Here is a 26,157-nt window from a genome sequence, read left to right on the forward strand (position 1 = left end):
TGGGACAACATGACCCAAGTAAGAGCAAGAAGCACCGTCTGTATAGTGGGGTCTCGTCAAGGCGTATGCGGTACTGTCTTCCCCATTGCTGCTGTCGTGGAGATTTCGAATGGTGTCGTTGCACGTCCCATTTCCCTTTGCCGTGCTTTAGTGATCATCTCCTTCATCTCCTTCAGGAGCACAGGCTTGCTCAAAAACTCGTCCACTCCACTCGCAAAGGCCTGCGTTTTAGCCTCCTCGTTCGTCACACCTGTCAAAGCAGCCACAAACGATCTTGGTAATCGACGTTTACGCTCTGTCTCTCGTATCTTTGCCGTAGCTTGGAAGCCGTCCATGACCGGCTAGAAATAATTAGCAGATGAATTTCACGATGTCTTCGCGCCTCCATTGCTGCGAGGCGAAGACATGACTTGTGCAAATGCCATGAATCTTCTCGACGCTCCTCCACCCACCCACCAATGCACCGAACAGATTGGCTTACCATGTTGATATCCATCAGGACAAGGAAGAAAGATTCCGGATTCGCGCGAAATAGATCCACAGCTTCACGACCATTGTTCGCGCACAGGTATGGAACCCCTTGCCGTTTCATGAGCATGACCAGGACCCTCATGTTGATCTGGTTGTCCTCGACCAGTAAGACCGTGTCTTTCCTCAGACCTTTAACACCTTCGCTTTCGCTGCTATCTGCGCTGTGGGCACCGCACGAACTGCGTGACCATGCCGATGATTTGGCGCTCGAATGGGCCCTCGCATATCTTGGTCGTGAGCTAATACTGCCAAAACCTTTCTGTCGTATGCTCGGGCTCCTGGTGGGCTGCTCCTCGTAGCTTGCAAAGCTGGTTGTCGGGGTCAAACTTCCCGGATCTTGGGGCTTCGTACCATCTGGGCCTGCTGAACCTGCGGAGACCTCTGCAGCAGCAGGAGAAGGAGCGTCTATAAGATGCAGCTGTGGTGTCATGCTGCTGTACGGTACAGGGAAGTCCCACGGCCCCTTCTCAAGATGAGAGCCAAGCTGAGTGGAATCTCTGTCAGAGGTTATGGCACGTAGGAGTTTCTGTGGTCCAACTGGTTGATGAATCAAGACAGCTGAGAACGGGAGGTCCTCCGCAGGTACTCGCAGGAAGACGCTCTGCAGAGAGTCGCCCAGAACTAACACATGCGGAGGCATCTTTCCGAAAGCTGCCATCCGCTTTCGCAGGGCTTGTGGTCCTTCCTGAGCCCATAGCAGAAGTAGGTCCTCCGCAATTGCGACAACACAAGGTCCTGTACCTTCGTTGCTAAACGAGGGTCCATGACTGGTATCACATTGTAGCCAAGACTTCGCAGTCTCCATTACCGATACTCCCAAAGCTCCTAGGTCAGTGTCCTCATCGGGAGTGGGTACAATCCAGTGGTATTTGCTGACGTTGAGCTCCATCCGAAACGATAAGCCAGAGCCAACATCTGGATCCTCGACATTTGCTACGAAGGCAGCATTCATACCCACAGTTGCGGTTGTGCCCTTGCCCAACGTACTGTCGAGTGCTATTGTCGCATTCATGTCCTTGCAGATTTGCTGCACGATGCTCAGACCTAGTCCAGTACCCGAAGAAAGTGAGCTTTCCTGCTTGAAGGGAGTATACAGACCAGTCTCGAGAAACTTCTTCGATATGCCGATCCCCGAATCTTGCACAGAGAACCGGATGGGTCGCTGGCTAGGTTTCTTTACTTTCGCGCCGCGGGCACGTCTGTGTCGTGACGAACCGGCAGCTGCATCAAGACTTCCTTCATCGTCCGAGGACTGCTGGACATCTAGGAGATCGAGGCGAATAGCCACAACGCCTTTCGTAGTGTATTTCAGAGCGTTGCTAACAAGGTTCTGCACGATGCGTGTCCACGCGCCTGGAGAGCCGCGAATTTTCCAGCTTTTCCGCCACGAGATATTGAGAGTGACTGATACTTTTTTCGACCCAGCGTTACGGGAGCGTTCTCCAAAACGATGTGCAGACACGATGGTCTCAACGACCTCTTCAATCAAATTTGCTAGATCGAACTCAGTGGACACTCCAATCTCATCGGGCATCTTATCAGCCGGTGAGGCGCCAGCCAATTGCCGTTCTTCATCTGCACTAATTCGTGACTTCCGTTCAGCACGTGTGAAGCTACTCATCTTGGCATAATCAAGAATATGGTTCACGGTGTCCAGAAGGGTACGGCCTGCCATGGAGATAGTACGGGCCATCTCCTGCTGGAATGCAGAGAGGTCACTTTCCATGAGAAATTCGACACCTGCCAGAATGCCATGCTAGAGAGATAACGAGATCGAATGTTAGCACACGTCTCCAATATGACGATATCCTTTCATGTGAAATTTACCAAAGGACTCCTGAGCTCATGGCTGACAGATGAGATGAATGAGCCCTTCGCTTTATCAGAAGCAATCGTTTCCAAGCGACCCAGTTCTGCGAGTAGAGAGTGACCCCAGGAAGCCAAGTAGGTAATATCTTCGATTGGATCGAAGTATCGATAGGGCGATGTGCTCCATAGGAAAGTGGCCGAGGTGAAACGATCTTGATCTTCGTTCCAAATGGGATAGAACGCGATCGATTTGGCATTGGGCATGATCTCTGGAAGTGTGTGTCCACGGACACTCCTCTTTCTCTTGGATCCTGCCGATGAGTTTGCTGATTCGTCGCCGCCAGAAGAAGTGCAGTCCGCACCATTCGCATCATAATTGAAGATATGGCCGTTAGGGTACTGCCGGATTAGCTGAAGTAAAAGTCTCTCGGGCATATTGAAGCCTGAAGCCAATCTCATTGCGTTGTTGATACTCGAGTCTTCTATCGACGAGAATGCATGCAGACGACACATGGTGCCGGCTGTAGTGTCAGACGCCTCTCCATCGCTGGTCAGTCTATGTACGAAACGATCACTGGCGCTGCTGGTGTCCAGACTAGGACCTTTGGTACCGGTTGAGTGAGAGCTTACTTCCAGGAAGACGACGCCGTCCGCACCGATTGCTTCCCGCATGAGGTTGCTCGCTCTCGCGTAGGTGCGGGCTGAAGCTCTCCCCAAATCAAAGTCCTCGCCGGCAGGTATATTAGGATGACCTTTGCCAGACGACCTCGGCCTCGCCCAGCTTTCTCGTACAGAAACCGATGGGGGAGAGGCTTTGAGATTCCCTTTTTGGGGCGAAGGCTGCCTGCTCCTGGGAGGTCTTGGTGCGGCCGCAAAATCGCGAGAGGTAACGCTAGCAGAGCCGCGATTAGCGGTAGCACGACTGTTGGCCAGGCTGGAGGCAGACGGCAAGTCTAGCTCCGACTCGTAAGAGCTATCTTTCCCTCCCAGGCTCTCGCTTCCCGAACTGGTCTCTCTGTCAGAAGTCGACCCAGTCTTGAACCCGAATTCCTCGTTGGCGGCGGTTGTTTGTTCGCCTCGAGTCATCTTCCCACTTTTGTGTCTCCCCGCGGCCGATACACGTGTAGCTTCCTGCTTGAGCCACCAACGTCGCAGGCTAGATTTGCCATTGTTGAAGAGTCCTAGACTTTGCACCATGCGCTCACTCCGCTGACGCTGCGAGTGCACGACGGTGGCGTTGAGGTGCTGGGTGATGGTGTCAGCAACCTCTTCCAAATACGACATCTCTACAGCGCTGATCCCATGCCTGGGCATATCGTCCAAAATCGCCAAACTGCCAAGAACCGACCCGCTGCCACTCCTCAACGGGATGGCAGCGTAGAAGCGCAAGCCAGAACTGCGCCGCACGAAACCGCGCTGAGCAAGGTGTCCGGTGCCACGCACATCGCTTATGATCTGCCAATGCGCCGAGCTGCTCTCGGTGTAAAAGTAGTCTTGCTCCGCGGGCGCATGGCGAACGTGCCGTGCTCGTCTCCAACTGTCCATGGCCAGACTGTTCAAGCCATCGTCGCTCAGATAGCTACACGTGCCCAGCCATGGGGCATCCCGCGCATCCTCGACCGACTCGTACTGCAGACTCATTGTCTTGGTGGCTTCCGTCAGAACATAGTCGATTTCGCCGGTGCAGAGCGTGATCAGACAGCGGCGCGCGTGCAGTCGAAGCGCGACGAGCTGGGCAAAGGCCGCCAACGCGATGTCGGGACATGGTCGAGGCGTGGTGGTGATGGGCTGGTCCTTGTCGGTGGGGAAGATGTGTGGATTGAGCAGCAGCGCCCGGTGATACTCTCTGCTCCATGGATACAGGTATCTCCAGACATCGCGCTGTCGTGCGTGTTCCGTCCGCAATCGAAAGCGAGACTCCTGCTGCTGCTGCTGGCCAGACACGGAATCTGGCATGGGAGCTACACGTGGCTGTCAGTCAATTGGAAGAGATCATGGCGTAGACTGCATGAGACCAGGTACCACAGCCTCGCGGTAGGGAACTGTAAGGTAATGATGCGATCAGGTATAATAGTGGTAACTGTGCTGATAGGATGAAGCAGTAAGGTCAAACGTGTAGTTGCACGAATCGGTTTAGGTACATGTAGGAACTTAGTGGATGCGTAGGTAGGGGAGGTACATGTAGGTATGTAGGTACCTTAGGTATAGGCTCGACGCTGCATACATCACAGACCATCTTGAATACTGGTCAGGTACATATGTACTGTACCTTACATATTGCAGTTCATCCACGTTGTGCGGAGGATGTGTTGGAAGCCGCGATCAGGTGTAGGTACAGGTCCCTTCAGTGTATATACTTCGAACAAAACCGACGGTGCAGGCGCCAAGGGCATCGAGTCGGGGAGAAGGCCGACTCCGGTCATATCCTCGCTCCATTACATGCACTCCATACATGTATGTACCGACTACCAGGTACAATACCTCCTACAATACCTTACTCTATTCCTCCCTGGATCCTGAGAACGACATGTGCCTTAGGCAGTCACATCATCATCGCCTGCTGTGGCATTCTCCGCATACTCGTGATCACCCACATCGGCAGCCAACATCTTCCTCTTCTTCCGACCACGCCTAGCGGGTCCTCGACCCTTCAGAATCCCGCACGCCTCATATGCCGCCTTGACTTCAGCTTCATCCTTACTGCGACACCCCTCGAGTGTCACAACCCGCTCGTCGTCGACTTTGACAACGCACTGCCACCTCTTCCGGCCCTCGTCATCTTCGACTGGGCTATTGATATACTTGACTTCGGCTTGATCTGCTACAATGCCAAGCATCTCCTTGGGCGACACGCAGTTTACATCTTCATCCAGAATCCTGTGCATGAAGTTCAAGATACCAAGCTTCTCGACAAAGACTTCGCAAGCTGCCAGATTGCCATGCGTGTCAATGAAGATGGCTCCCAGGATAGACTCGACCAGGTCACAGAAGAATTTGGGAGGTGATAGTGTAACCAGCTCGACCCAAGGATATTCGATGCCATGTGCGAGTGCCTTCTCAATCTGCGAAGAGCACTCGTGGAAATGCTCAACCGCCTGACACGTGATATTGTTCACCTGTGCTCCAGCACGCATGAACTCGTATAAGTGTGTCTTCCGCCGCGCAGACACACTGTCATAATTTCCAGAGGTAGTCTGCACAATGTCAAACATCTCTTGATTGATATAATATCGTAAACAGCAGTACCCTAGGAGGTGACTGTTGACCAGAGCGGCGTGCACGCTATGTAGCTGCCAGTGTTTGAGCTTCCTGGGATGTGAAAAGAGCTTTGGCGTGATGATCATGTCTAGCACACTGTCGCCTAGAAACTCCAGGCGCTCGTACGACATGCCTGTCTTGTTGGCTGGACAGGATCCGTGAGTCGTCGCTTCTACGAGAAGTGTAGGATGTGAGAATGTGTGACCGATCAGTGTTTCGAGCAGCAAAACGTTGGCGACTGGGCATGCAGTGAGCTCTGCAATCAGTGTCTCAAAACAGTCATTGGACCATTTCTCCTGTGGTAGCAATACTCGGATACATTGAAATGCTTTCTCTGTGTCACCTTCCAGATACGCAGCGCCGATGAGTGCTTCCACTACATCTGCCAAAGTCTTAGTCGACATCTGCCGTTTCGCTGCCTGGTCTTTCACATGTTCAGTGGCGTAGGGTGGCCGCCACTTCCTCCCAGTGAATGGCTCGGTCAGAATGTACTTGTCAAGTTCCCTTTCAAGTGCCGCTTTTGCTAAGTTGCTGTTCCGAACTATGCGGTCGCGCTCAAGAGTGAGGTATGCCTCTGGCCAGTCAGTGTGTTGTGACATGACTTGCAGCTCTGTGTAGTGCTTTAACACGCAGTCTCCTAAATACTCGAGACGATTGTAGTCAGTCGGCTCACCCGCCGCGGGTGAGCTGATTGCTTCCTTAATGAGGGCGTGGTCCGTCAATGCAATGTCTTTGAGAGCGGTCTCCATAAGGTCCCGAACTAGCAGACTTGTCTCCAATCTATATAGAATGGATGGCACAAAAGCAGAGAATAATGCATATTTGGCAGGCAGAACGTCGATCGTGCACTCATCGATTTTAATGGTTTGTTTGCCAGTATGTGCGCTGCTTGGAGCATTTTCCTCGGGAATGGGATGCAGGAAGTCCTTACGTCTCGGAAACGTGCTTAAAGTGAGTTCCGAGGAGTCTTGACTGATATCTTCAATGAAATATGACCGCCCTTGCTGACTTACAATGCGAGCTAGGCCAGCGTTATCAAGGCTACCATTGATTCCAAGGAAATCGGCTGCGCGCTTTGCTTGACCATTTCGTGCTATTGAACGACTGGCATCTTCGAGATCAGCAGCACCGAAGAGTACTGCGAAGCCATCGCGGCCGGTTTTCATTCGTTGAGCGTGCGCAGCCCTGAGCAGATTGGAGGTACATTGATGGAGTAAAGCTTCAGCAGATTGCGAAAGATGCTGGTCTTGGTACGTGGATACTTTGGCTTGATAGGTAATGTGGCTGTTCCAGTAGAGGTGGAATGATTCGATGATGGGAATGATGGCCGGCAACCACATCGAAATCTCTACCACCACCTCTGAGCCCAGCAGAAGCTGTATTGTAGTCGATGACCAGGTCTTTTCTTCGTCTCCATGAGAGTTGATCTCGCTCAGCGGTGATATCCGATCAGCCACCTCCACAATTGATGGCTGGTCAACATGTTCCACGCCGATCTGGGGGCCGTAGTCCTTGATCAGAGGCAGAAGATTGTCGTTGACCAGGCCGGCGCGGTGAAGCGCTATGTATGCTTCCAGAGCCGCATCTTTGATGGCCTCCTCTTCAGTCTCCCATGGCTTCGCTGAGTTTGCATGCCGCACACTAGGATGAACAGTCATCGGAAGGTCGACACTGGCTGACCACCGAGTAGTTATTTCGTTGAGACTGGTCTCAAATTCCGGCCTCAAGTCTATGTAGTTGTTTGCGTGTTTTGTGCTGACGCTACAAAAGTGGTAGAGATGAGACATGGCATCGTCCATAGTCATCATTGCACCAGTTGATGCTACTCCATATACTCTCGGCGGCTTCTCAGATGGTCTCAGCTGCAGCTGGCGTGAGTCATCCATGTACATAGCTTTCATTTCAGCTTCAAGAGCCGACCAGGGTTTGTTCCCTTTTGCAGATTCGTTCTCTGAGACGAATAAGAAGTATTTGGAGTCAGTCCGTCTTGCACGACCCCGACGCTGTACGAAAGAAACCAAGTTCTTTGGTGCATCGAAGCAGATGACCTGACTCGTGTTAGCTATATTCTCTCAGTGTTATCCTGAGGACTGTAACCATACCAGATTACATGCGGATATATCGATGCCTTCTTCGAGCACGTTAGTAGCCACCATGACATTCTTATGTCCATCACGAAACGCTTGAAGATCCTTCGACTGGTCTGAGAGGGCAACCAGGTCCGCGACCGATATCTTACGATTAGTATTCGTGGAAGTGCCGACGAAACCGGCTATCTTGTACGAGTCTTCCAGTGCAGGCACACGCCTGAGGAGCTCAGCAAGTGCGGTCACCTGAACACGCTGCTCTACGAAGATGAGGCAGTGGACGCCTGGCTCAGCATGCTGCAGAAGAATTTGGAGCAGTAAGCGAGCCTTTTCGGAGATAACCAGGGTATCGTCCACAGTTCCGAGCGCAACTGCAGGACCGGCATGTTGCTCAACATCCTCGAAAATTTCCAGCAAGTGTTTCCTTTCAGCTTCGCTGAGATCCGGCATGAGAAAGTTCTCTGAACTCATACCCTGTCGGAATCTCCGAATGCAGGTAGAGATGTACCATTGTGCCATGCTCGGTCCAAGTTGTTTGTGAAGTCTGGCAGCTCTGGTATCCAAGGCTCGCAGTTGCTGCAGACAGTAGGTTTCTTGCTTAAGCTGAACTTGCTGTAAAATCTTTCTCGATCTATCGTCATGCTGCCCTGTCAGTGCGACGAAGTAAGGATCGCGCGCAAGGTCATATGAACGTGCGGCCACAGCGAGCGCATCGCATAGTCGGTTTGATGCCGTATGACTTTCGCTGAATCTAATAGTTAGGAGCTCAGGCAGATTGACGTGTTTCTCGAGCTCAGTCCGATGGGTTTTAGGAGTAACAGCTAATGAATGCAGGTTTGATTCAATAGTCCTGTGTACATGTAGTCAGCACCATCCATAAAACTCGTGAACAGATTACTGACTCAAGACCGCCCTGCTTCACACTGGTCACTGGACTGGCGCTTAGGCCCAGTATGTGTGGGACAGGCTCTCCACGTTCCCTCGCTGGCCGATAGAATAGTTGCATGATCTGGTTCATGGGAGCTTTCTTCGTACACCTGTGCGCTAGAGGAGAGAGTCATGGATGAGCGCCCACATAGTCTCACTTGTCGTCCACGGGGACGTACCTTCATCGAAGACACACAGAGCGAGCCTGGAGATTGTGACGAAGCCATGCGCGAGGGCATCTTTGAGGACGGCGGGTGTTGCGATGACGACTTTGATGTTGGTCAAAACTGCATCCCAGAGGCGCTGGTCTGTCCACTTCTCAACACCGTCGGCACCAGTCAGGAGACGCACACCGTAAGCAGAGAGCTCCAGATCCAGGGCGCGGTATTGCTGCTCTGCCAGTGTTCGTGATGGAGCGAGAAACCACACGAGCTGCTTGGAAGCTACCTATTAGCTCTCCAGAACAATACGAGAAAGTGGTGGCGGGCATACTCTGTTGTCCCTCAGTCTTTCGACTTCTGCACGTATTCGGGCTATAGCGATATGAGTCTTGCCTGATCCTGTGTCCATTGCCACAATAATATTTTCCTTGAGGCTCCGGTCAACCATCTCCGTTTGGTATGAGCGCAGCTTAAAGCCACTGCCAGACTGAGCAGCACCATCCAAGGCCATTGTCTCATCTGAGGCTGCCATGATGGAAGCGTCGTGCCAAACGCGTAGACTGTTGGTAAGTATAACGTGCAAGTGCACCAACCTGTAGTTGAGGCTCTAATGCAAGGACTTTCGCTTGTTTGTGCAACCAACCTCAGCCGGTAACCATACTCGGACATAGGTATGTACCTACCTATTGGACTAGAACGCGTCCAGGCTCATCATCACGATACGCCGCCGAAAGACGAAAAAGTACGCCTGGAGGGGTGGCTGGAGAGTTGATGAGCCATGAAGATATCCATGGGGAGAGAAGGGACTAGAGGCAGTGGAGGGACCTAGATTGCTAGGGTGTGAGTGAGTTCATGGGCAGAAAAGTCGTGGGCATGTTGGCCGTCCAAGGATCGTTCCGACGACAAACATCTTTCAGTCCACACTGGTGATCCTATCACGACCAGAATCATCAATCCTCAAGTAATGCGACATCCCCTCCATCGAACAGCTTTTCGCCCGCTGAATGAATAACAAGTTATACCGAGGCCCGGCGAGAGGACGAACGGAGTGAAATGGGCGCGAAGTGAATCTGTCATGTCAGTGTGGGAAGAGTCGAGATGGAGGCTGTGTCAGTGCTGCGTCCTGGAGAGCGGAGGATGGTAGAATAAAGCGGCTACGGTACTGTATCAGATGTGGTGTAGAGCTTCCCGTCACAGATGATGGTGATGGGGAGGACGGTTCCTTCCTAGGTATACCAGGTATGTACAGGTACCTAAGGTTAGGTAGGCATACATCAGGTACTGTACCTTCCATGGCCGCCACGTCCTCTCCGTCGCTGGAGCCTCGTGCCTTCCTCCCGGATCATCCAAGATGAGCACCTGCCTTGCCTGTCAGGCTCGTGGCACTGGCAGCAAGTCCGCGCCAGCTTGAGAAGGACGGCAAGGCTGAGAAAGCTGAACAGGCCGACGGAAGCAGCAACGAATGTCCATCGCCACGGCAGGCACTGTAGATGCCAGGCGTGATAAACAGATGCAGACCAGCCCTCTCGAACACTCGACCTGATCCTCTATACCTCCTCCACTCACATACATTACCTTACACAGCACCAGCGCGCCTACTGAAGCAGTACTCACCATCATCCTTCACTTCTACAGTACTCCACGAAGAACACCCTCCACTAAACCCATCAATCAACATGTCTGACAGTACGTTCTGCACCACCACGCTCTGCGACCGTACCATCCATGCTGACCAACTCCCCAGAGATTCAAAACAAAGTCACACCCGACGTGGTCAAGGCTCCCGACGTGGTCAAGGCTCCCGACGTCGTCAAGGCTCCCGTCGACATCAAGGCTCCCGTCGAAAAGGCTCCCGACGTCGTCAAGGCTCCCGTCGAAAAGGTCGCAGACACCACAACCACGGCCACGACCACGACGGCCAACCCCGACAATGTCACTCGGTAGCTTGCTCTAACTCTCATTTGCCTCCTCTACTGCAGACAGCCGTACTAAGTCAATGTTTGAAGTGTAGAAGACAAGCCTGGATTCGTGGCTCGTGTTAGGGAAGAATTGAGTCCCAAGCATTTGGAAGAAGTGATGAAGCATCCCGTGGATACAATGAGGGAGATGGTTCACCACGATCACAAGCAATGAGCGAGATATTTTGCATCGACCTGGCCTATGAGAATGAGACCTAGTCTAGGAGACGATACGACCTGACTTGAAGGATGACTGGCTCAAGGTGGAAGCCAATTGTTGCAATGTTGGGAACTCTAGAGCTGTGGTTTTTCCGCCTGCTGCACTACTTTGAGGATACCTAGCTTTGCAATGAGAGCTTCTTCAATCAACCAGATGAGCAAGTAGTAGTTTGTCATGCAGATGCGACATTTCGTCAGCAGCAGCGGAGCAGACTCGTCGTCGTCAGTGGCCCAGCAGCAGGAAGCATGCTGCAGCTGCAATTGACGGGGTAGGTATAATGCGACGTGCGTTTTCACTTCCGGCCGAGGTTGGTATTGAGGCGGAGCCTCCTGCCTAATCTGGGGACAGCCAAGAATGTGCACCTGCATGGCAGAGAAGTTGGAAGTCTGAATGACGGAATGATGCCTACCTGGGGGAGGACAGCCAAGAGATGTGCATGTTGTAAGAGAATTGGGGAGGATAGCCAAGAATTTGCGGCATCAAGAGAACTGTGGAGGACAGCCAAGAATTTGCGGCATCATGTGTAGGTATGTTACAAGAGAACTGGGGAGGACAGCCAAGAAATGTGCGCATCATTCACTACCTGCCTTAGTTCACATACATATTGCAGAGACTGTGGGGAGGACAGCCAAGAATGTGCCCGGTATCATTCTTTTTGCAGAGAGTTATACAGCCAAGAATGACTGGTCGTGGGATGCCGCTGAGAACTTGGAAGTTGATCAGTGGCGGAATTTATGCCTAGACGTAGGCTAGTGTTCCTCTTCTCCATTACTACCTTAGCACGCAACACAGTGCCTCCTAGTGACATGTCCAGTGATTTGAGGTCTAGGCAGTTTTGCAGAAAGTTGCTCTTTCGCTCCCTTGGCAAGGTGGGACATGGAATGTAAGGCAGATCACGAGGGCAGCTTGCTGCCTGAGCCAAAGGTTGCACCACCTTCTGTACTCTGCTACACTCCTTGCGCGCACATGTCGACCAGAGAATTTCGCGGTGCAATTGTAGGTACGGTACCTTGGTATGTAGTCTGATCGTGAGCCCGACCCAGACTCAGACTACGGATTCTGGAACACATAGGAGCATCAACAATTGTGTGGATGCAGGGGTCATATCCGCCGAGAAACACACTTACTGTATATGGAGTGTGGTCGTCTGGATCGTGCAGACCTTAAGAGCGGCACTGATGTTTGGAACTCGCTTGTCGTAGTGTCTCGGGGAGGAAACACAGTCCAGTCACAACGGTGCAGTCAGTGGAGTGCGACGGGAAAGGAAAGGACGAGGTGAGGGAGCCGCATCGGCGGCATTACCTATAAGAAGAGCAGACACATGATTTGTAGAGGAGGGGGAGCAGGGAGTATGTGGGAGGATATGTGTGTAGTGTGAGAGTGTGAGAGTGTGAGAGTGATGTGAGTGATGTGAGTGATGAGAGCTGGAGAGAGAGTGAGTGAAATGAAACATTACGATAAGCTCTACAGCACATCTCGGATCATCGTCCAGTTCGATAAGTTAAGAGGTACCTAGGTAGCTCGGCGACAAGCCAAGGCTCGGCGGATGCCGGCTGAAGGCGTAGCGTAGTCGATCCTGCAGTAGAAGGGAGAGATAAGTTGTAAGTGCAGTCACAGTCTCGCCTCGCCTCACCGCACCGCACCGCTCCCACGCCGAGCGCGCCGGAACACGCCAAGGCCCGCAAGACGCGGACAAGGCGTTTCTCAAGGCTTTCGCCCGCGAAGGCGCACACAATCAAGCTCGATAAACCTCTGGCAAGACTGGCTTCTTCCTATAGCCCGTGAAGCTTACCATCGATCCCTCATCGCTCGAAGCTTACCGTACTCTATACCGACGACGGGGAGCCCCTGGCTGGCAGACGGACTGGCGGACGGTGCGGTCGGTGGTATACTGTACTTTCTTTACCTACCTTTATGGATGTGATGTGGATGCTTTAGCACGTGAATGAGAATCTAGCTGTATACCTAAGGCAGTGTTCGACACGCCCACGCGCCTCCATGCACTGAAGGCACAGACACACCGGACCCCGGGCAGTGGGCAGAGGGCAGTGGGCAGTGGGCAGTGGGCAGTGGGCAGTGGCCCAGTGGCCCGCCCAGTGGGCGTACAGCGGAGCGGACTCCCGACGGAACCCCATTTCCCTCATCCTGAACCTGATCTGCCAAGACCGATAGCAGTTCTCGCCAAGCATCTAGCAAACACTACTCCCCATGTGCGCCCAATACGACATTAGTTCAGACTCTAACGTGCTGATCGCAGGAACCGTGAATGGCTGTATGGCTGTTTACCCTCCGGTGCAACCTGGCTGTTGCCCAGGTGGTCGCAACCACACAGACCTATCGATACGCGGCCTCTTCTCCTTCCTACGCGCTGGCTGGACACGGAATGGAGGACATCATGACCGTCCTTGTTGTGTGTGTGTGTACCGTTCGATGATAAGACCATGACACGGCTGTGGGACCTGAGAAAGGCTTGTCTTGCCTTCCCTGACCTCATTATGCCATTGCGGTGCTGATGGCTACCACTAAATGATACCGATAACAAAAGCGTGCGCACGCTGGTTGCACCGGCCCCGACGAAACATTCACCTCCGCTTGGCGCAGCGACGCATCGGTCACTCAACGCCATCACTTCCATATCTCTGCCTCTTGGCTTTGCGGGGATCATGATGTGAAAAACACTCCATTCAATGGTTCCCAAATGACACTGCACTCTGTTTGCTTCTGGCAGCGTCTCACTCTCCTACTTGGCGACCCACCCCGAAGGGAGCCATCCCTACCTAGGTCACCCGTTGCCCAGTCCATGCACGCCATTCTAGGAAGAAGTAGAAGATGATGATCCATGATCCATCATGTATACCGCTTGCTTAGTGCGACCGCCGTCATCTTTGGTCTTTTCACCCAGCATTGTGGAGCCCGGGACGATCGAACACCCAGTGAATCGTGTGCATGGCGGCGGCGGAATGGCATACTTGTATGCCTTCAACTACGCCGCCATCCCTATATTTCACTCCTCCTTAGCCCGTTCAGTTAGGTTTGATCCACATTCTTGCAAATTAAACTTCACATTCCTTCCTCGTGTTCATCCACTGTCACTCCACTCTCTGAAGAAGCAGCAAGTTGTGTGACAACATGACGAGAAGCACACCGAATCGACCGGGCAACCAGAGCCAGACTTCCTTCTTCGACTCTCGTGTATCGTCCGAGAAGTCCTCTCCAGGTGCTTCTCGTTCCCAGAGTAAGACCAGAGAGGATGCCGAATGGCTCGAGCGCCCCGAACGTCGCCTCTCTATCGACTCAGAGAAGAACGAGAAAGCCACATCACCCGCACCAGGTCCCAATAGCCGGACGATAGAGATTCAGACACCACCTGAGCCAGTTCGACTGCAGTCCTTGGCAACACTATCAGTCGCTAGCGAACGACAACCTCACAGTGACGACGAGCCGACATGGCCTACAGACTGGAGAGCGTACACTTGCCTGTTTGGCGGCTTCCTGTTGATGTTCAACTCATGGGGTAAGTAAGAGAGCGACTCATTCATATCACCTCACATTCTGACCCATGTTCGCTTTGTTACTTAGGGCTGGTCAATACCTATGGCACCTACGCATCATACTATATGCAGAACCTTTTGCCAGGACGAGATATCCTCCTGTTGAATCTGGTAGGCTCGACACAATCATTCGTGGTGCTCCTACTCTCCGCACCTGTTGGTCGATTCCTTGATGCGGGATACAGCCGAACACTCATGATTGTTGGAACCATCTTCGTCACGCTGGGATCGTTCCTCCTCTCTGTCGTCAACGGCGATGGAGAGTACAATCAAGGCAACTACGGTTTGATCTGGCTCACCCAAGGCTTCCTCACTGGATTGGGCATGTCGTGTTTCTTCGTCACTTCTTCGCAAGGTAAGGATCTCCCGCTCGCTTCCCCGTTCTCTCACACAAGTACCAGTGTATCCGACAGAACGTAAAATCATATGCTGACCAGAGTCGAATGTAGTGGTATCCACCTGGTTCAAAGCCAAGAAAGGCTTCGCCATCGGAATCGTAGCATCAGGAGCCAGCATTTCCGGCTTACTGTATCCCATGATGACGAAGTTCCTCATCCAAAAGCACGGCTTCAATATTGCAACTCGGTACGTAGCGACAGTAGTATGCCTGACCGCCTGTCTCGCGACTGTCCTGGCCACGCCCAACCCCAAACACATTATCCGGAAACCCGAGAGCTGGTTCAAGATTAGCGTATTCGTGGACACAAATGCATTTCGCAACCGATCCTACACCTGGTTTGTAGCATCGATCGCATTCCTCTTCTTCGGATTCTACGCCGTCTTCTTCAATCTCGAAGAGTGGGCCGTTTCCGAAGGCTTCGGTTATCGCGCCTCGACAGGAAGCGTAGGGATCAATTCTGGACTTCCCCACTTACGACCTCAAAAGTCCATGGAAGCATTCTGGCTCCTCGCCATCATGAACGCCACCTCGACCCTGGGCCGGGTCACATCTTCCTACTTCTGCGACCTCTTCGGAGCACTCAACGTGCATTGCCTCGTCACCACCGTCGCCTCCCTCCTCACCATCATCCTCTGGACGCTGGCCAAAAACCTCAGCAGCGCCATCGGCTTCGTCGTCGTCTTTGGCGCCTTCTCCGGTGCCGTCATCGGTCTCCCACCCGCATCTGTCGCATACATTCTCGGGCCCGACCCCAAAGCCCAAGCCAAACTCGGCCAATGGACTGGCATGATGTATTCTTGCGCGGCGATTTTCGCTCTCACAGGTCCTGTGATTGCCGGGCATTTGATCTCGGAATACTCCACATTTATCACTGTGCAATGCTGGGCGGGAGGTTGCATGTTTATGAGTGCGTGCTGTATGGGTTGCGCCATCTTTTGTCGCGAACGTACGAAGAAATACGAGGCGAGGTTGCGTCAGCAATCAACCTGTAGCAGTTCTGCGCCGATGCGACCGGAGAATGAGAAGGAGCTTGTTTGATGATCATGACCATGAGGTTGGTTGTTCGGTTGGTCAGTTGGTTGGACGTGATTCTGATGAATTTGATGAAGTTTTTCTTTGTTTTTTGTCCTGGCGAGGAGTTTGGTTCGGGGCCTACCTTACCTACATAAGGTACCTTACTTTATGTAAGGAGAGGCAATTGGAGATAGAGGAAGAGAGATATACCACCATACCATACAATTTCATTTTAGCCCGTCTTTTTGAAGACTTGGCATAGACTCCCTCTCTCTCATTTCGTGTGATGTTTGATGTTTTTGGCATTTTTCTTTTCGGAAGTCAAGTGTAGTGTGCGGTGTAGTGTGCAGTGTAGTGCATTAGGTATGTCCTATATCGGAGCCCCCCTAGTCTAGGTACCTACTCTAAGGTATACATACATGTACCTATACCCGGCCCTATACATGTCCTTGTATACCGTCCGTAGTCGCTGCGCTAGTAATCGTTGTGCTTACTACCTCCTACTTACTTACATACCTAGGTGTTTCAATAAATAGGTTCGATGCAGTGTATTTATTAAGCAAGGCCTTTATGCACACATACTGCTACTCTTTCTGCTCTTAGGAGGAACTACTCGAAATGCGAGGTTGCCGACTTAGAATGACTGGAGAGGGTGAGGTAAGGTGGACTTACTGCTCTACGAAAAAGATCCGGAGAAGTACTTATATATGAAATCCTTTCCCCTATACACCAGATCGGCTAGCGGAATATAAGAGAGAGAGAGAGAGTGTGTGTGTGAGAGAGAGTCGAATAGAAATCTGTCTTATTCGAAAGGGTTTACACATGATATAGGTACCTTAGGTAGTACATCATCCGCCGCTCATCCGCACAACACAAACTCGCTTGCATCTTAAACTCATTACATTAAATCAATTCATTCCTTCTTTTCTTCTCTTCTCTTCCCATTCCTTCGCTCTTTTTCTACGCAATCTTGGTAACAACACTTGGGGTAACGGTAAAGTCTTGCAAAGGCGCGACAAAAGCATTGTAAGTCGCATCAGCGAAAGCAGAGATGTTGTATTTGATACTATATTCCCCAACAACCGTTAGTCAAACACTGCTTCCACTATTCAATGGGGACAGAGGGGAAAAAGAAAACTCACTTCGAAGCCGAATCCACAAACTCCAAGCTAACGCTCATCTTCGCCACGCCATCCTGCTTGCTGGGCTGCAAGCTCGCAGACACAAAGGGAATTCCACTCGTCGACGTGGCATTGAGAATCTGACATTGCCCGTAGAAGCCCGTGTCGTAGCCGTTGCAGTATGCGAGAAAGCCCGGGTAGAGGCCATCTTGAACACCCGTGACGTTGAAGTTGTAGGAGCAGCCGGAAGAAGCGCAGCCGGCTTGCCAGTCGTAGACGGACCAGTAGTAACCCGTGGGGAGGCCGGTGGTGGGGTCTGTGGTGGCGGTTTGGGGCTGGGGAAGAGCGGCGGCCAGGGCGGCGGTGGTGAGAAGGCTGAGGAATTGCATTTTGGCTGTTTTGTTCTTTATGCGTGATCTGGTGTGGTGTGGTCTGGTGCGTTGTTCTTTTGTTTCTGTTGCTGGACTTGTTGCTGGAATGTAGTTGTTGATGCTGATGAAAAAGAAAAACCAGCAGATTCTGTGCCGACGTATATATATCTGCCCTTCTCCGCCGAGAATCGATGGCCGAAAGCTCTAGACGTACAGCAGTGACATGGTGGCTCGTATGGTGCAACGAGCCGAAGTAAACCCATTTAGAAGTTTATAGCCAAGACGCAGATCTTACATAGGGTACAGGTCTGTCAAGCCGAATTTATGCAAAAATAGGAGATCAACCAATCAACCGAAGTTTTAGCCCCGTCTATGTTCTGTTCTGCACATAGCGACGGCTAATATTAGAACGATTGTCTTGCACTTACATCGTCTCTCGCGAGTCGCTATCGACCCATCACTTCCCTGTGTGGCAAGCAAGTCCTGATCGAACAGCGTCACCACTGCATAGAACTTTAGTAGCAGAAGAGGGGACAGACAGACTGGTCATGACAGGGAGGAGAGTGAGTCTCCCCGAGATGCCCCCGGTTCTGATCATTCATTCGATCGCCGAAAAATTGCTGCTGGACGAATGACGATGCCCTTGGAGAGAAATCCTTCACCTTACAATGACAGGACAGTATAGCAGAGTTGGTATGCTGCCCATGCGGATCCTCGTATTCTGAGACTATATTAGTAAAGCATCACCTACGAGAGTCTACGAGTACGAGAAGGTCGTGGTCCCGTCGAGGAGTTCCATGTTGTTGCTAAAAATTTCCCAGAGTCCGCTAGCTGGCTTGGAAACTGTCGCTGCGAATAAAAGCCGACCTGGCCCTCGAGCATAGTGAGCGTGTTTGTGTGGTCTAGGCGTGTGATCGCAGGCTTTGATTCCCGAAAACGTGCTCGTGGGTATGCTCTGATGACATGGGAGTAATCAAACGTCTTGCGGGGCTCGGTCAGTAACTCCGGAGACCCTGACGTGCCAAGACAGAGTGGACGTTGAGGACTTGAGAGAATAAGTGGTCGATTGGAGAGAGCATCAAGCTTCTGGATGGCCGCCTTGGAGAGCTCAACGATTGTATTAAAGAGGCGGGGAGAGCAAGGTCGGTGGTTGGTCTTGAAAGTCAGGATCAGAAGCTGCAGGAAGGAGAATAAGGAGACGAAGCGGGAGGGGAAGAGGAAGAAGAAGGAGAAGGAGAGAAGAGAAGGAGAAAGGGGAAGAAGAAGGGGCAGAAGGAGAAGGAGAGAGAAGGAGAAGGAGAAGGAGAAGGAGAAGGGGAAGGGGAAGGGGAAGGGGAAGGGGAAGGGGAAGGGGAAGGGATAGGAGAAGGAAAGAGAGAAGGAGAAGGAGAAGAAAAAAGAAGAAGCATCCCAGAACCTTCCAGGGCGCATCGAGGCGAGGAAAACATTGTTGCCTACAGGTACCTACTGACCGACCTAGCATAACGGGCCATGGAGGCCACAGCACGCACAATGTGCAAAAACATCATTTGAACAGCCCAGCTTTTACGGGCCAGCTTCCACGGTTCACCTATGAGCGGCGTCTCAAGCGCCGGTGTGAGGACATCTCTCCTCAAAAGAACAACAGCCAAATCCGAGCAATGCGGAGATGAGATGTGCACTCCCACTCTCTCTAGCAGAGAGGCTAGGCAAGGAAGCCATCTTTCGCTGTCAATACCAGTCCTAGGACTAATCTCGATGAACGATCCCGTCGTTTCGACCTTCTATTCTGATCCCGATGGAAGTCGTCGTCGTCGTCGTCGTCTTCGTCGTCATAACACATCTGTGGAGGTAAGCCCTACTACTGCGTACATGTCAATGAGGGCACAATCAATGCAAAATACAGCACGTGCTGCCTATTACCTCCTCACCCTCCAGCTGAAACACTCCATCCCCAAAGTCTAAGGTATGTATGCAAACGCGGGGAGCTTTCACAGCCAGTCATCCCATTTTGACCATGCATTTCCGAAATCGACCGGACGGACGTACGGGGCTGGGTCTTTCTGTCTGCAAACGCGTTCATTAGTTTTTTTAGTTCGACTTCGAGTTCAAGAGTTCCTTGAATATCTTGCATAAGGGAAAATACCAGCTACCCGGACGTCGGAGTGATGGGGGTTGTGTGACCCGCTTTGCTGCTGCATATCTTAGGTAACGCCACCCGATCACCTCCTCCTCTTCCTCCTTCTCCGCCCAGCATGACGAGGGCATGGCATGGCATGGCATGGTATATGCTTCTTTCTACAGTAACAATATCCATGTATACTGTACAAAAGTACTAAAGTACATGTACCTAGGTACCGATCGATGTCGCGATTCACTCGTCGCCTAGCCACGCCACGCCACGCCACGCCACGTACTGCATACATGCATTTTCTCTACCTAGTTACATAAAGGTAGGCTAAACACAACTAAGTTGGGAACCGAACGATGCTTGTACCCATTGAACTCTCGCCCTTTTCTCAACTGTGGCTGTGTCTGCAGATCATTGAGGAGAGAGAGGAGTAGGACGGACTACTATGTCACGTTACGTATGTAATGAATGCTATTCACGCCTCACTTCACACAAACATCGATGCCTAAGGTAGGTACAGCACATACCCCTTTCTAGGAGGATTAGGCGCTCGAGCACCGTGCAGAGAACGCGCCATCTATCTTCTTGGCTACATTAATTACTACTGTAGAAAAATGCTTACATTCGATATCAACAAATTCAAAGCCTATCATTTACAATATACCTATATATTGCTATCATCTCTCTAAAGAAGAAATCACAAGGCAATGTCCTTCTATAGGCTTCTACGCGAAATTACCAACAGCCGTATTCGTTTCTATTTACCCCTTCCTCCTAATAAAATCCCTCCCTTCTAGGTAGATAAGGTATTGTATATACTGAATATAGTGTAGTGTACCTAGTCTAGTGTGGCGCATGCCTGGAGGTTCACTGTACAGTTACTACCTCCGAGGTACAGTATACCTTACCTGTATGTATGTAGCTAGGGTAAGAGGTAAGAGGTAAGGGCAAGGGCAAGGACAAGGGCAATCGAAAATCGTCTAATCTTCCATGTCTTCTTTAAACATCCATCCAACAAGGGGCCTCACAACAATACACAGCCACACACTTTTGTTTTTCTTTTGTTCTTTCCTTTTCTAATCCCCAATCGCTAATCGCTGCAACTTCCATTTTGAGTAGAAAACGCCTCGTTGTCATCATCCTCTCCTCCCCTCTCCTCCTCGGCTCCTCCCCTTCACCTTCCCTGATGAGGCTTATGTACTGTACTGTATATTTCTCTCCCTCCTTCCCTCCCCCCTCCCCCCTGCCCCCCACCCCACGCGGCAAGTCGGCAGGATTTTGACATGGGATATGCTTGTTGGTTTGTATACTAGTTACAACATAGTCTTGAAGGCTGGAAGGGTCTCTTTTGAGAGGAGGAGGATGATGATGATGATGGAGTGGCTGACGATCTGATTGAGTGACTGATTGGTTGATTGCTGACTAACAGTTCTTCTTTTCGAAATGCTGGAGCCTTATACCTCAAAGGCGTAATTCATCTGGCAGGCAGGCAGGCAGGCAGGTGGATTAGCAGGCAGGCAGGCAGGCAGGCAGCGACTGGCAGTGACGACTGGTAGTTTGCTATTATCATGTTGAATTGTTTTGAACTTCATTATAATGAATTCTGTTGCCTTATGTAGTAGTAATAACAGTGATGGTAATAGTAGTAACAGTTGTTCTGGTTATTGCAATTGCCGCTTCGCAAAAAGTCCTGCTCCTGCGAGCCTTGCAATTATGTCGGAAGAGAGTGAGTGTGTGTGAGAGAGACAGAAAGAGATAGAGACACACACAGAGGGGAAAGAGGCCGTCCATCCAACCATGCATTAAAATTTTTTGCTCCTTCTGATAAAGGGGTCTGTCTGGCCATCCCAGTTCGCAATGGGGGGTATCTTTGAGCGCTTCCAAAAGTAGTAAAAGAGCCGGATATCAAAAACAAAAAAAGGCCGGGTCATCGATCGCAACCATGTGAGCCTGCCTAGGTATATACCACAGCAGGCGGGCGCGAGAGGGCGCGCCATCTCGGAAAGTTTGAAACCCATCCCCATCATATACACAATTTCCGTCAATGCTACATAGAAGGGCGTCGTCGTACGTCGTGTTGCTCGTTTCTGTTTCGTACCGTGTGAGGAGGAGGAGGAGGAGGAGGAGAGAGAGAGAGCAAGTGAGCCTCGACGATCGAGGTGCTGTCGTCGCTTGAAACACAATCAGAAAAGTAACTTGAGCTCATATCCGTGCGATTGAACATTCTCCGCGGTCGAGAGCTCCCCGTCGCATTGAATGTCCGTGGGACCAGCATCCCATTCTCGCTTGGGCTTGATCGGTGCGTCGTCTGCATCGAGCTGGGCCTCGCAGAACTCCGCGGCCATGTCCTGTCCTTCCGGCAGTCTATCAATGCACTCGTCGTCAAACAAGATGTTGAGCCCGTTCTCCGTCGTTCTGTAGGTCCTGATGATCTGCGTCGGTTCGATGTTGCACTTGGTCGCAACTGCATTCGTAAAGTCCTTCAATGTCCGCTTCATGAGATAGATGGCGCGATAGTGGTTATCTGATGGAGCTTTCCCTGCCACATGAGGTTGCACATAGAAGCATGCCACCGGTTTCACCGCTCGTGGGGGAGGCGGACGGTAGTTGGAGTCTACGCCGACCGCTTCTATCCACCCCGAGACGGATCCGACGTCCGATGATACTGTCTGTACTCTCGTAGGCATGTTTTCCGGCGGGCTATGCAGTTGCTCCGGTATTGTGGGTTGTATGTCTACGGTCGCGGTTTGGGTCTGGTTCCGCCATTCATTCGATGATTGCCTCGAGGTTGAGCCTCCAGCAGGTGTAGGTTGCTGCATTGTCGAATCCTTCCGACTCCCCACCAGAGAGTTGGAGCTGGGCGTGGGCGAGACCATGGAAGAATCGTTCTTGCCTTCGCTCTGCTTGTCCCAGTTGGAAGTGTCCGCAGAATCGGTTCGGAGGAGGTCGATGTCGCCCGTCAGCTTCACTGGATATGCATCGGGATCATCTCCATCGTCGCCTCTCAGGTAGAGGACACTGGCAGGTCGGGTGGAAGTGAACATATCTTGCAGCGTCATCAGCTTCATATGTAGGTCTTCTTCTGCGCTTCCTCTGCCACCGCCATTCGAGCCGACGGAATTCATCGACCATGTTCTTCTGTGCTTCGGCACCTTCCCTGGCCGGTCCATGCCATTCTTCTGCGCGAGGGATCCCGCGCGCTTCCTCTTGCCGAGATCGCGCATGCCAGACTCGATCTGTGCAATCTGTTGATTCAACTTGTCGATGGTCTTCTTGACGTGCGCCACATCGTTTGATAGTTTGCGCTCTGCTCCATGATCTCGGAAGAGCTTGACCTTGCAATAGCATACCTCGGCTCCCGTCGCTGGCGCCGGGTTGAGTGCAGACTCCTCAATCGCTTCCGTTTTCGCGCACAGTCGGACAGGGATCCCTTTGACGCCCTTGGAATGACTGAAGTCGGTGGACAAGAAATTGAAGCGCACCGAGATGGGACACTCGGCAGTTCCGTTGGCGGGGGACCATGTCACGCAAAAGCCATCAAACGAAGAGCACTCGAGGTCTACTCGAGGCTTCGTGGGGTCTTCAGCGACACCAGTCTGACCAGGGTCCACGTACTCGACTGCTTGCAGGCGCCCTCCTCTCTGATGCGCTTCGTTCGTACCACGACCTTCCTTCCAGAGCTGCCAACATGCCGCGGGCTTTTGGCGTTGTTGCTCGTCCTCAAAGGAGACGCGCACGAACGTCCGATACCGGACGGCGGGCGTGCTTTGTTGTGTATGTGTGTCGACCACGTTGAGAGTGTATGCTTGGCCTTTGTTCAGATACGTCACAGGGATTTCGTCCGAGTGCTTGATCATGGCTGTGGGTGCATTCAACGTGACATGATACCGAAACCTGGACGATGTATTAGTGTACTATTCGTATTGTGCGGCTTTGCTTTCCCCTTAAGGATACTCTACTTACTTTTCGGCAGACGGATGCAGCGGAGGGGGTTGCATCGTATTCTGTAGATTAGGCGGGCGAAAGAGCATGTCGGGCGATTGGTGTGGATGTGCCAGGCCCATGTCCATACCCATGTCGTCGACGGGCGACTCTCCAATCGGGCCCTGGAGGTCGTCGAAAGAGTTTGGATGCGTAAACTGCGTGGGCGCATAGCCTTGTTGATGCATTTGAAAGGGATTCATGTTTTGGAATTGCTGTTGCTGGAGATGATGCGGCGGCATGGTGTTGGGCGGGAAGGCGTGGAACGGTGCGCCTTGCTGGCCAGCATGCAAAGCACCGTCTGAGGTCGGCATGGAGAGCGGAGTGTTGAGTCCCATGCCAAAGGTGGGCGTGTGCAGGTCGCCGGCCTGGTTGTGGTATAGGGTGTTGGTCCCTCCCGGCGTAGGCGTGTAGTAGCCGGGCATCTGGTTGGCGAACATGTTGAAGTTGTGACTGTTGGGATCCATGAGGGAGGGTGTTAGACCAGAAGTTCCAAAAGTCCACGGCTCGTTCGAACCTCTGGGAGTGGGGTCTGCATCCTTGATATCATGCGGCTGCGGCTGACTCTGCGCGTCGAGAGAGCTGGAGGGACAGTCAGTGCGTGCTCATTCACAAATCAACAACAACAATAATAACAATAATAATCAAAAGAATAAATAGAGCGAGCGAGCGAGCGCGCGAGCAGCGGGCCTGCCACGTAAATCGGGGATTGATCTGTGCTGGGGGGGTATTTTGAGGTCAGCGACAGGGAGAGGCCTACCGCGGGTTCAGCGGGACATCGAGCGCTTCGGCCAGAGAAGTCGTCGGAGCGGCGTTTGCGTTTGCGTTTACGTGGGCGTCGTCGCTCGACGACGAGGTGCTGGTGGTGGAGGTGATGGTTTTGTTGTTGTCGTGGGTGGTGGTGGTGGTGGTGTTGTTGTTGTTGCCAGAAAGGCGAGGGAAATTGGCCTTGAAAGTCCGGTAGAGGTCGTCGCTGGGCTTCTGTGAGGTTCTCCTGGGACAGCAAAATGGTGTTAGCAGCGGGCGCGCCGCACTTGGTGTGATAAAGTTCCCAGTTGCGCAACGCGGAGGCGATCGATGTGGCAGTGTGAGGAGGCTGTCTGCCGCGGCGGGCGACCAGGCAGCGACCTCTCTCTTTCCACTCTCTGCCTCTCTCTCGTTCTCGCTCTCTGCTGGCAATCAAATCACACTCAACTCACCTGTTGCGGAACATGGCCGTCAAAGAGGCTGCTCGCAGCTGTGCCGGCGGAGAGGGAGGGCAATGGGATCATGTGCGAGAAGGGCGCTCACGGGCGAAGTGTGTTTGGAAACGGCGCGGGCGAGAGAGAGAGTCTGCGAGAGTCTGCGAGAGACTGCGAGAGAGAGAGCTTCCACTCGGCGCCGTGGTGAAACTGAATGGAGATTGTCGTTCAGCCACAAGAGAGCGGGACCTGGGGCGCTTCTGAATAAGACCGCACAGCGAAGAGCAGGGGCAGGCTGTTAGCGCCGCAGCGAAGAGGAACGTGCTCCGGCAGGCTGCAGCAAAGCAAGCCAGCCAGGTGAGCCAGCCAGCCAGCCAGCCAGCCCTCGCCTCAGGCCTATGGGGCCAGTTACCCAGTACATTATTATTATTGCATACAGCCTCCTGGCCCATCATTGCTCATAACTGCTGCTGCGAGAGTTCGGATCGATCAGGGTACGCTGCTATAGTTCTGTGCAAACGACACGAATCCAAGCCGTACACCGCTACCGATCGCTCCCCTCGTTCGCTGCCTCTGCCGCTGCTGATGCTGCTACTGCTACTGCTGCTGATGCTGATGCTGCTACTGGTGCTGCTGCTGCTGCTCGTCTTCGCATTGCCCACCCGGCCCCGTCCACCGGCCTCTCTCGCGCCATCTCAGCGTATAGCTAGAGGTGGTAGTAGTAGTAGTAGTACATGTACAGTAGTTCTAAGCGAGGCGGAGAAGGGCCATGGACGTGACGCCACACTCTGCTGCGCCACAGGAAACAGCTCAGCCACGCATTGCACTACTGCACGAAGCCTGCATCGGACCATTCAGGCCGTCCGACGTGAGGCTGGAGCCAGCGTGCACACCTTCGTATCATGTCCCGTCCCACGTCCCGCTCGGTGCTGTTCGTTGTCACGGCATGCTGCCCGCTGCCCGCGCAAGAAAAAACGTCAAGGCGAGCCGTGTGTGTGCGTGTGAGAGTCTGTGTGTGTCAAAGGCTAAAGGACGATGATGAAAGAAGCTCTCAACGGCCGTCGTCGCGCATACAGACGGCAACATCCCCTCCATACGTACCTCCGTAGCGTGTGAGAAAGACTGCAGATGATTGCATCCTTCCACTTGCGGGCCGTGGGAGTGGCATTGCTAGTGACCTCGCAGACTCGTAGTCAGCGTGTTGGGCCTCGTTCTAGTCCCCCGGCAGAGGAAAGCCTCTTCTCGCATCGACTCCGGTCTGTGAAGAGCGCCAGCGTTATCGACGAGGCAGAGGCGCAGAGCCACTAGGTGTTGCTCCTCTCTCTCTCTTCCTCTCTCAGGGTGGGACCCGCACCCGAGTAAATAGAGTCTCCAGAGACTAGCTGCGCTGTGCTGGACGTACCTAGGAGGTATTGGGCAGAAGCGTCGCCGAGGTGCGTTACAGATTTCGCTGCGACTCTGTGCAGTGACGCGCGAT

The 26,157-nt window shown here is 52.5% G+C and overlaps 7 protein-coding genes across 7 annotated transcripts; 3 read left to right on the forward strand and 4 right to left on the reverse strand.

Annotated features, from left to right (window-relative positions):
- Positions 1–56: 56 nt before the first annotated feature.
- SEPMUDRAFT_53287 (uncharacterized protein) lies at positions 57–4,296 on the reverse strand (the record flags this gene model as incomplete). The annotated part of the gene is made up of 6 exons (XM_016909261.1): positions 57–341; positions 482–648; positions 778–1,693; positions 1,793–2,287; positions 2,359–3,047; positions 3,348–4,296. 6 exons carry the CDS (start codon positions 4,294–4,296, stop codon positions 57–59), a joined length of 3,501 nt encoding a protein of 1,166 aa, XP_016756954.1.
- A 386-nt stretch (positions 4,297–4,682) lies between these two features.
- On the reverse strand, positions 4,683–9,305 carry SEPMUDRAFT_136183 (P-loop containing nucleoside triphosphate hydrolase protein; the record flags this gene model as incomplete). Its single annotated transcript, XM_016902761.1, has 5 exons — positions 4,683–7,646; positions 7,701–8,535; positions 8,588–8,729; positions 8,792–9,044; positions 9,105–9,305. 5 exons carry the CDS (start codon positions 9,303–9,305, stop codon positions 4,875–4,877), a joined length of 4,203 nt encoding a protein of 1,400 aa, XP_016756955.1. The 3' UTR covers positions 4,683–4,874.
- A 1,144-nt stretch (positions 9,306–10,449) lies between these two features.
- SEPMUDRAFT_120730 (uncharacterized protein) lies at positions 10,450–10,906 on the forward strand (the record flags this gene model as incomplete). Its single annotated transcript, XM_016901632.1, has 3 exons — positions 10,450–10,459; positions 10,518–10,713; positions 10,780–10,906. 3 exons carry the CDS (start codon positions 10,450–10,452, stop codon positions 10,904–10,906), a joined length of 333 nt encoding a protein of 110 aa, XP_016756956.1.
- Positions 10,907–13,508: 2,602 nt separating this feature from the next.
- Positions 13,509–16,152, forward strand: SEPMUDRAFT_151751 (MFS general substrate transporter). The gene is made up of 3 exons (XM_016907020.1): positions 13,509–14,465; positions 14,531–14,857; positions 14,952–16,152. The coding sequence occupies exons 1-3, from the start codon at positions 14,081–14,083 to the stop codon at positions 15,938–15,940; spliced, it is 1,701 nt and encodes a 566-aa protein (XP_016756957.1). The 5' UTR covers positions 13,509–14,080; the 3' UTR covers positions 15,941–16,152.
- Positions 16,153–16,647: 495 nt separating this feature from the next.
- SEPMUDRAFT_151752 (uncharacterized protein) lies at positions 16,648–17,510 on the reverse strand. Its single transcript, XM_016907021.1, has 2 exons — positions 17,059–17,510; positions 16,648–16,982 (listed from the first exon to the last, which is right to left on the reverse strand). Exons 1-2 carry the CDS (start codon positions 17,424–17,426, stop codon positions 16,877–16,879), a joined length of 474 nt encoding a protein of 157 aa, XP_016756958.1. The 5' UTR covers positions 17,427–17,510; the 3' UTR covers positions 16,648–16,876.
- Positions 17,511–21,091: 3,581 nt separating this feature from the next.
- On the reverse strand, positions 21,092–24,877 carry SEPMUDRAFT_151753 (uncharacterized protein). Its single transcript, XM_016907022.1, has 4 exons — positions 24,699–24,877; positions 24,260–24,493; positions 23,482–24,081; positions 21,092–23,412 (listed from the first exon to the last, which is right to left on the reverse strand). The coding sequence occupies exons 1-4, from the start codon at positions 24,710–24,712 to the stop codon at positions 21,702–21,704; spliced, it is 2,559 nt and encodes an 852-aa protein (XP_016756959.1). The 5' UTR covers positions 24,713–24,877; the 3' UTR covers positions 21,092–21,701.
- Positions 24,878–25,265: 388 nt separating this feature from the next.
- SEPMUDRAFT_111327 (uncharacterized protein) lies at positions 25,266–25,685 on the forward strand (the record flags this gene model as incomplete). Its single annotated transcript, XM_016900912.1, has 1 exon — positions 25,266–25,685. One exon carries the CDS (start codon positions 25,266–25,268, stop codon positions 25,683–25,685), a length of 420 nt encoding a protein of 139 aa, XP_016756960.1.
- Between the last annotated feature and the right edge of the window lie 472 nt (positions 25,686–26,157).

The sequence above is a fragment of the Sphaerulina musiva genome (genome assembly GCF_000320565.1).
Source record: "Sphaerulina musiva SO2202 unplaced genomic scaffold SEPMUscaffold_11, whole genome shotgun sequence".
Lineage (NCBI taxonomy): Eukaryota > Fungi > Ascomycota > Dothideomycetes > Mycosphaerellales > Mycosphaerellaceae > Sphaerulina > Sphaerulina musiva.

Coding starts and splice junctions, on each gene's coding strand:
- SEPMUDRAFT_151751 (XM_016907020.1), top strand. CDS start 14,081: ATGACGAGAAGCACACCGAATCGACCGGGCAACCAGAGCCAGACTTCC. Junction 14,466..14,530: donor GTTGATGTTCAACTCATGGG/GTAAGTAAGAGA, acceptor TTTGTTACTTAG/GGCTGGTCAATACCTATGGC. Junction 14,858..14,951: donor CTTCGTCACTTCTTCGCAAG/GTAAGGATCTCC, acceptor AGTCGAATGTAG/TGGTATCCACCTGGTTCAAA.
- SEPMUDRAFT_151753 (XM_016907022.1), bottom strand. Junction 24,082..24,259: donor GATGTCCCGCTGAACCCGCG/GTAGGCCTCTCC, acceptor CTGTCCCTCCAG/CTCTCTCGACGCGCAGAGTC. Junction 23,413..23,481: donor CTGCATCCGTCTGCCGAAAA/GTAAGTAGAGTA, acceptor TACATCGTCCAG/GTTTCGGTATCATGTCACGT.
- SEPMUDRAFT_151752 (XM_016907021.1), bottom strand. CDS start 17,426: ATGCAATTCCTCAGCCTTCTCACCACCGCCGCCCTGGCCGCCGCTCTT. Junction 16,983..17,058: donor TTTGTGGATTCGGCTTCGAA/GTGAGTTTTCTT, acceptor TGGGGAATATAG/TATCAAATACAACATCTCTG.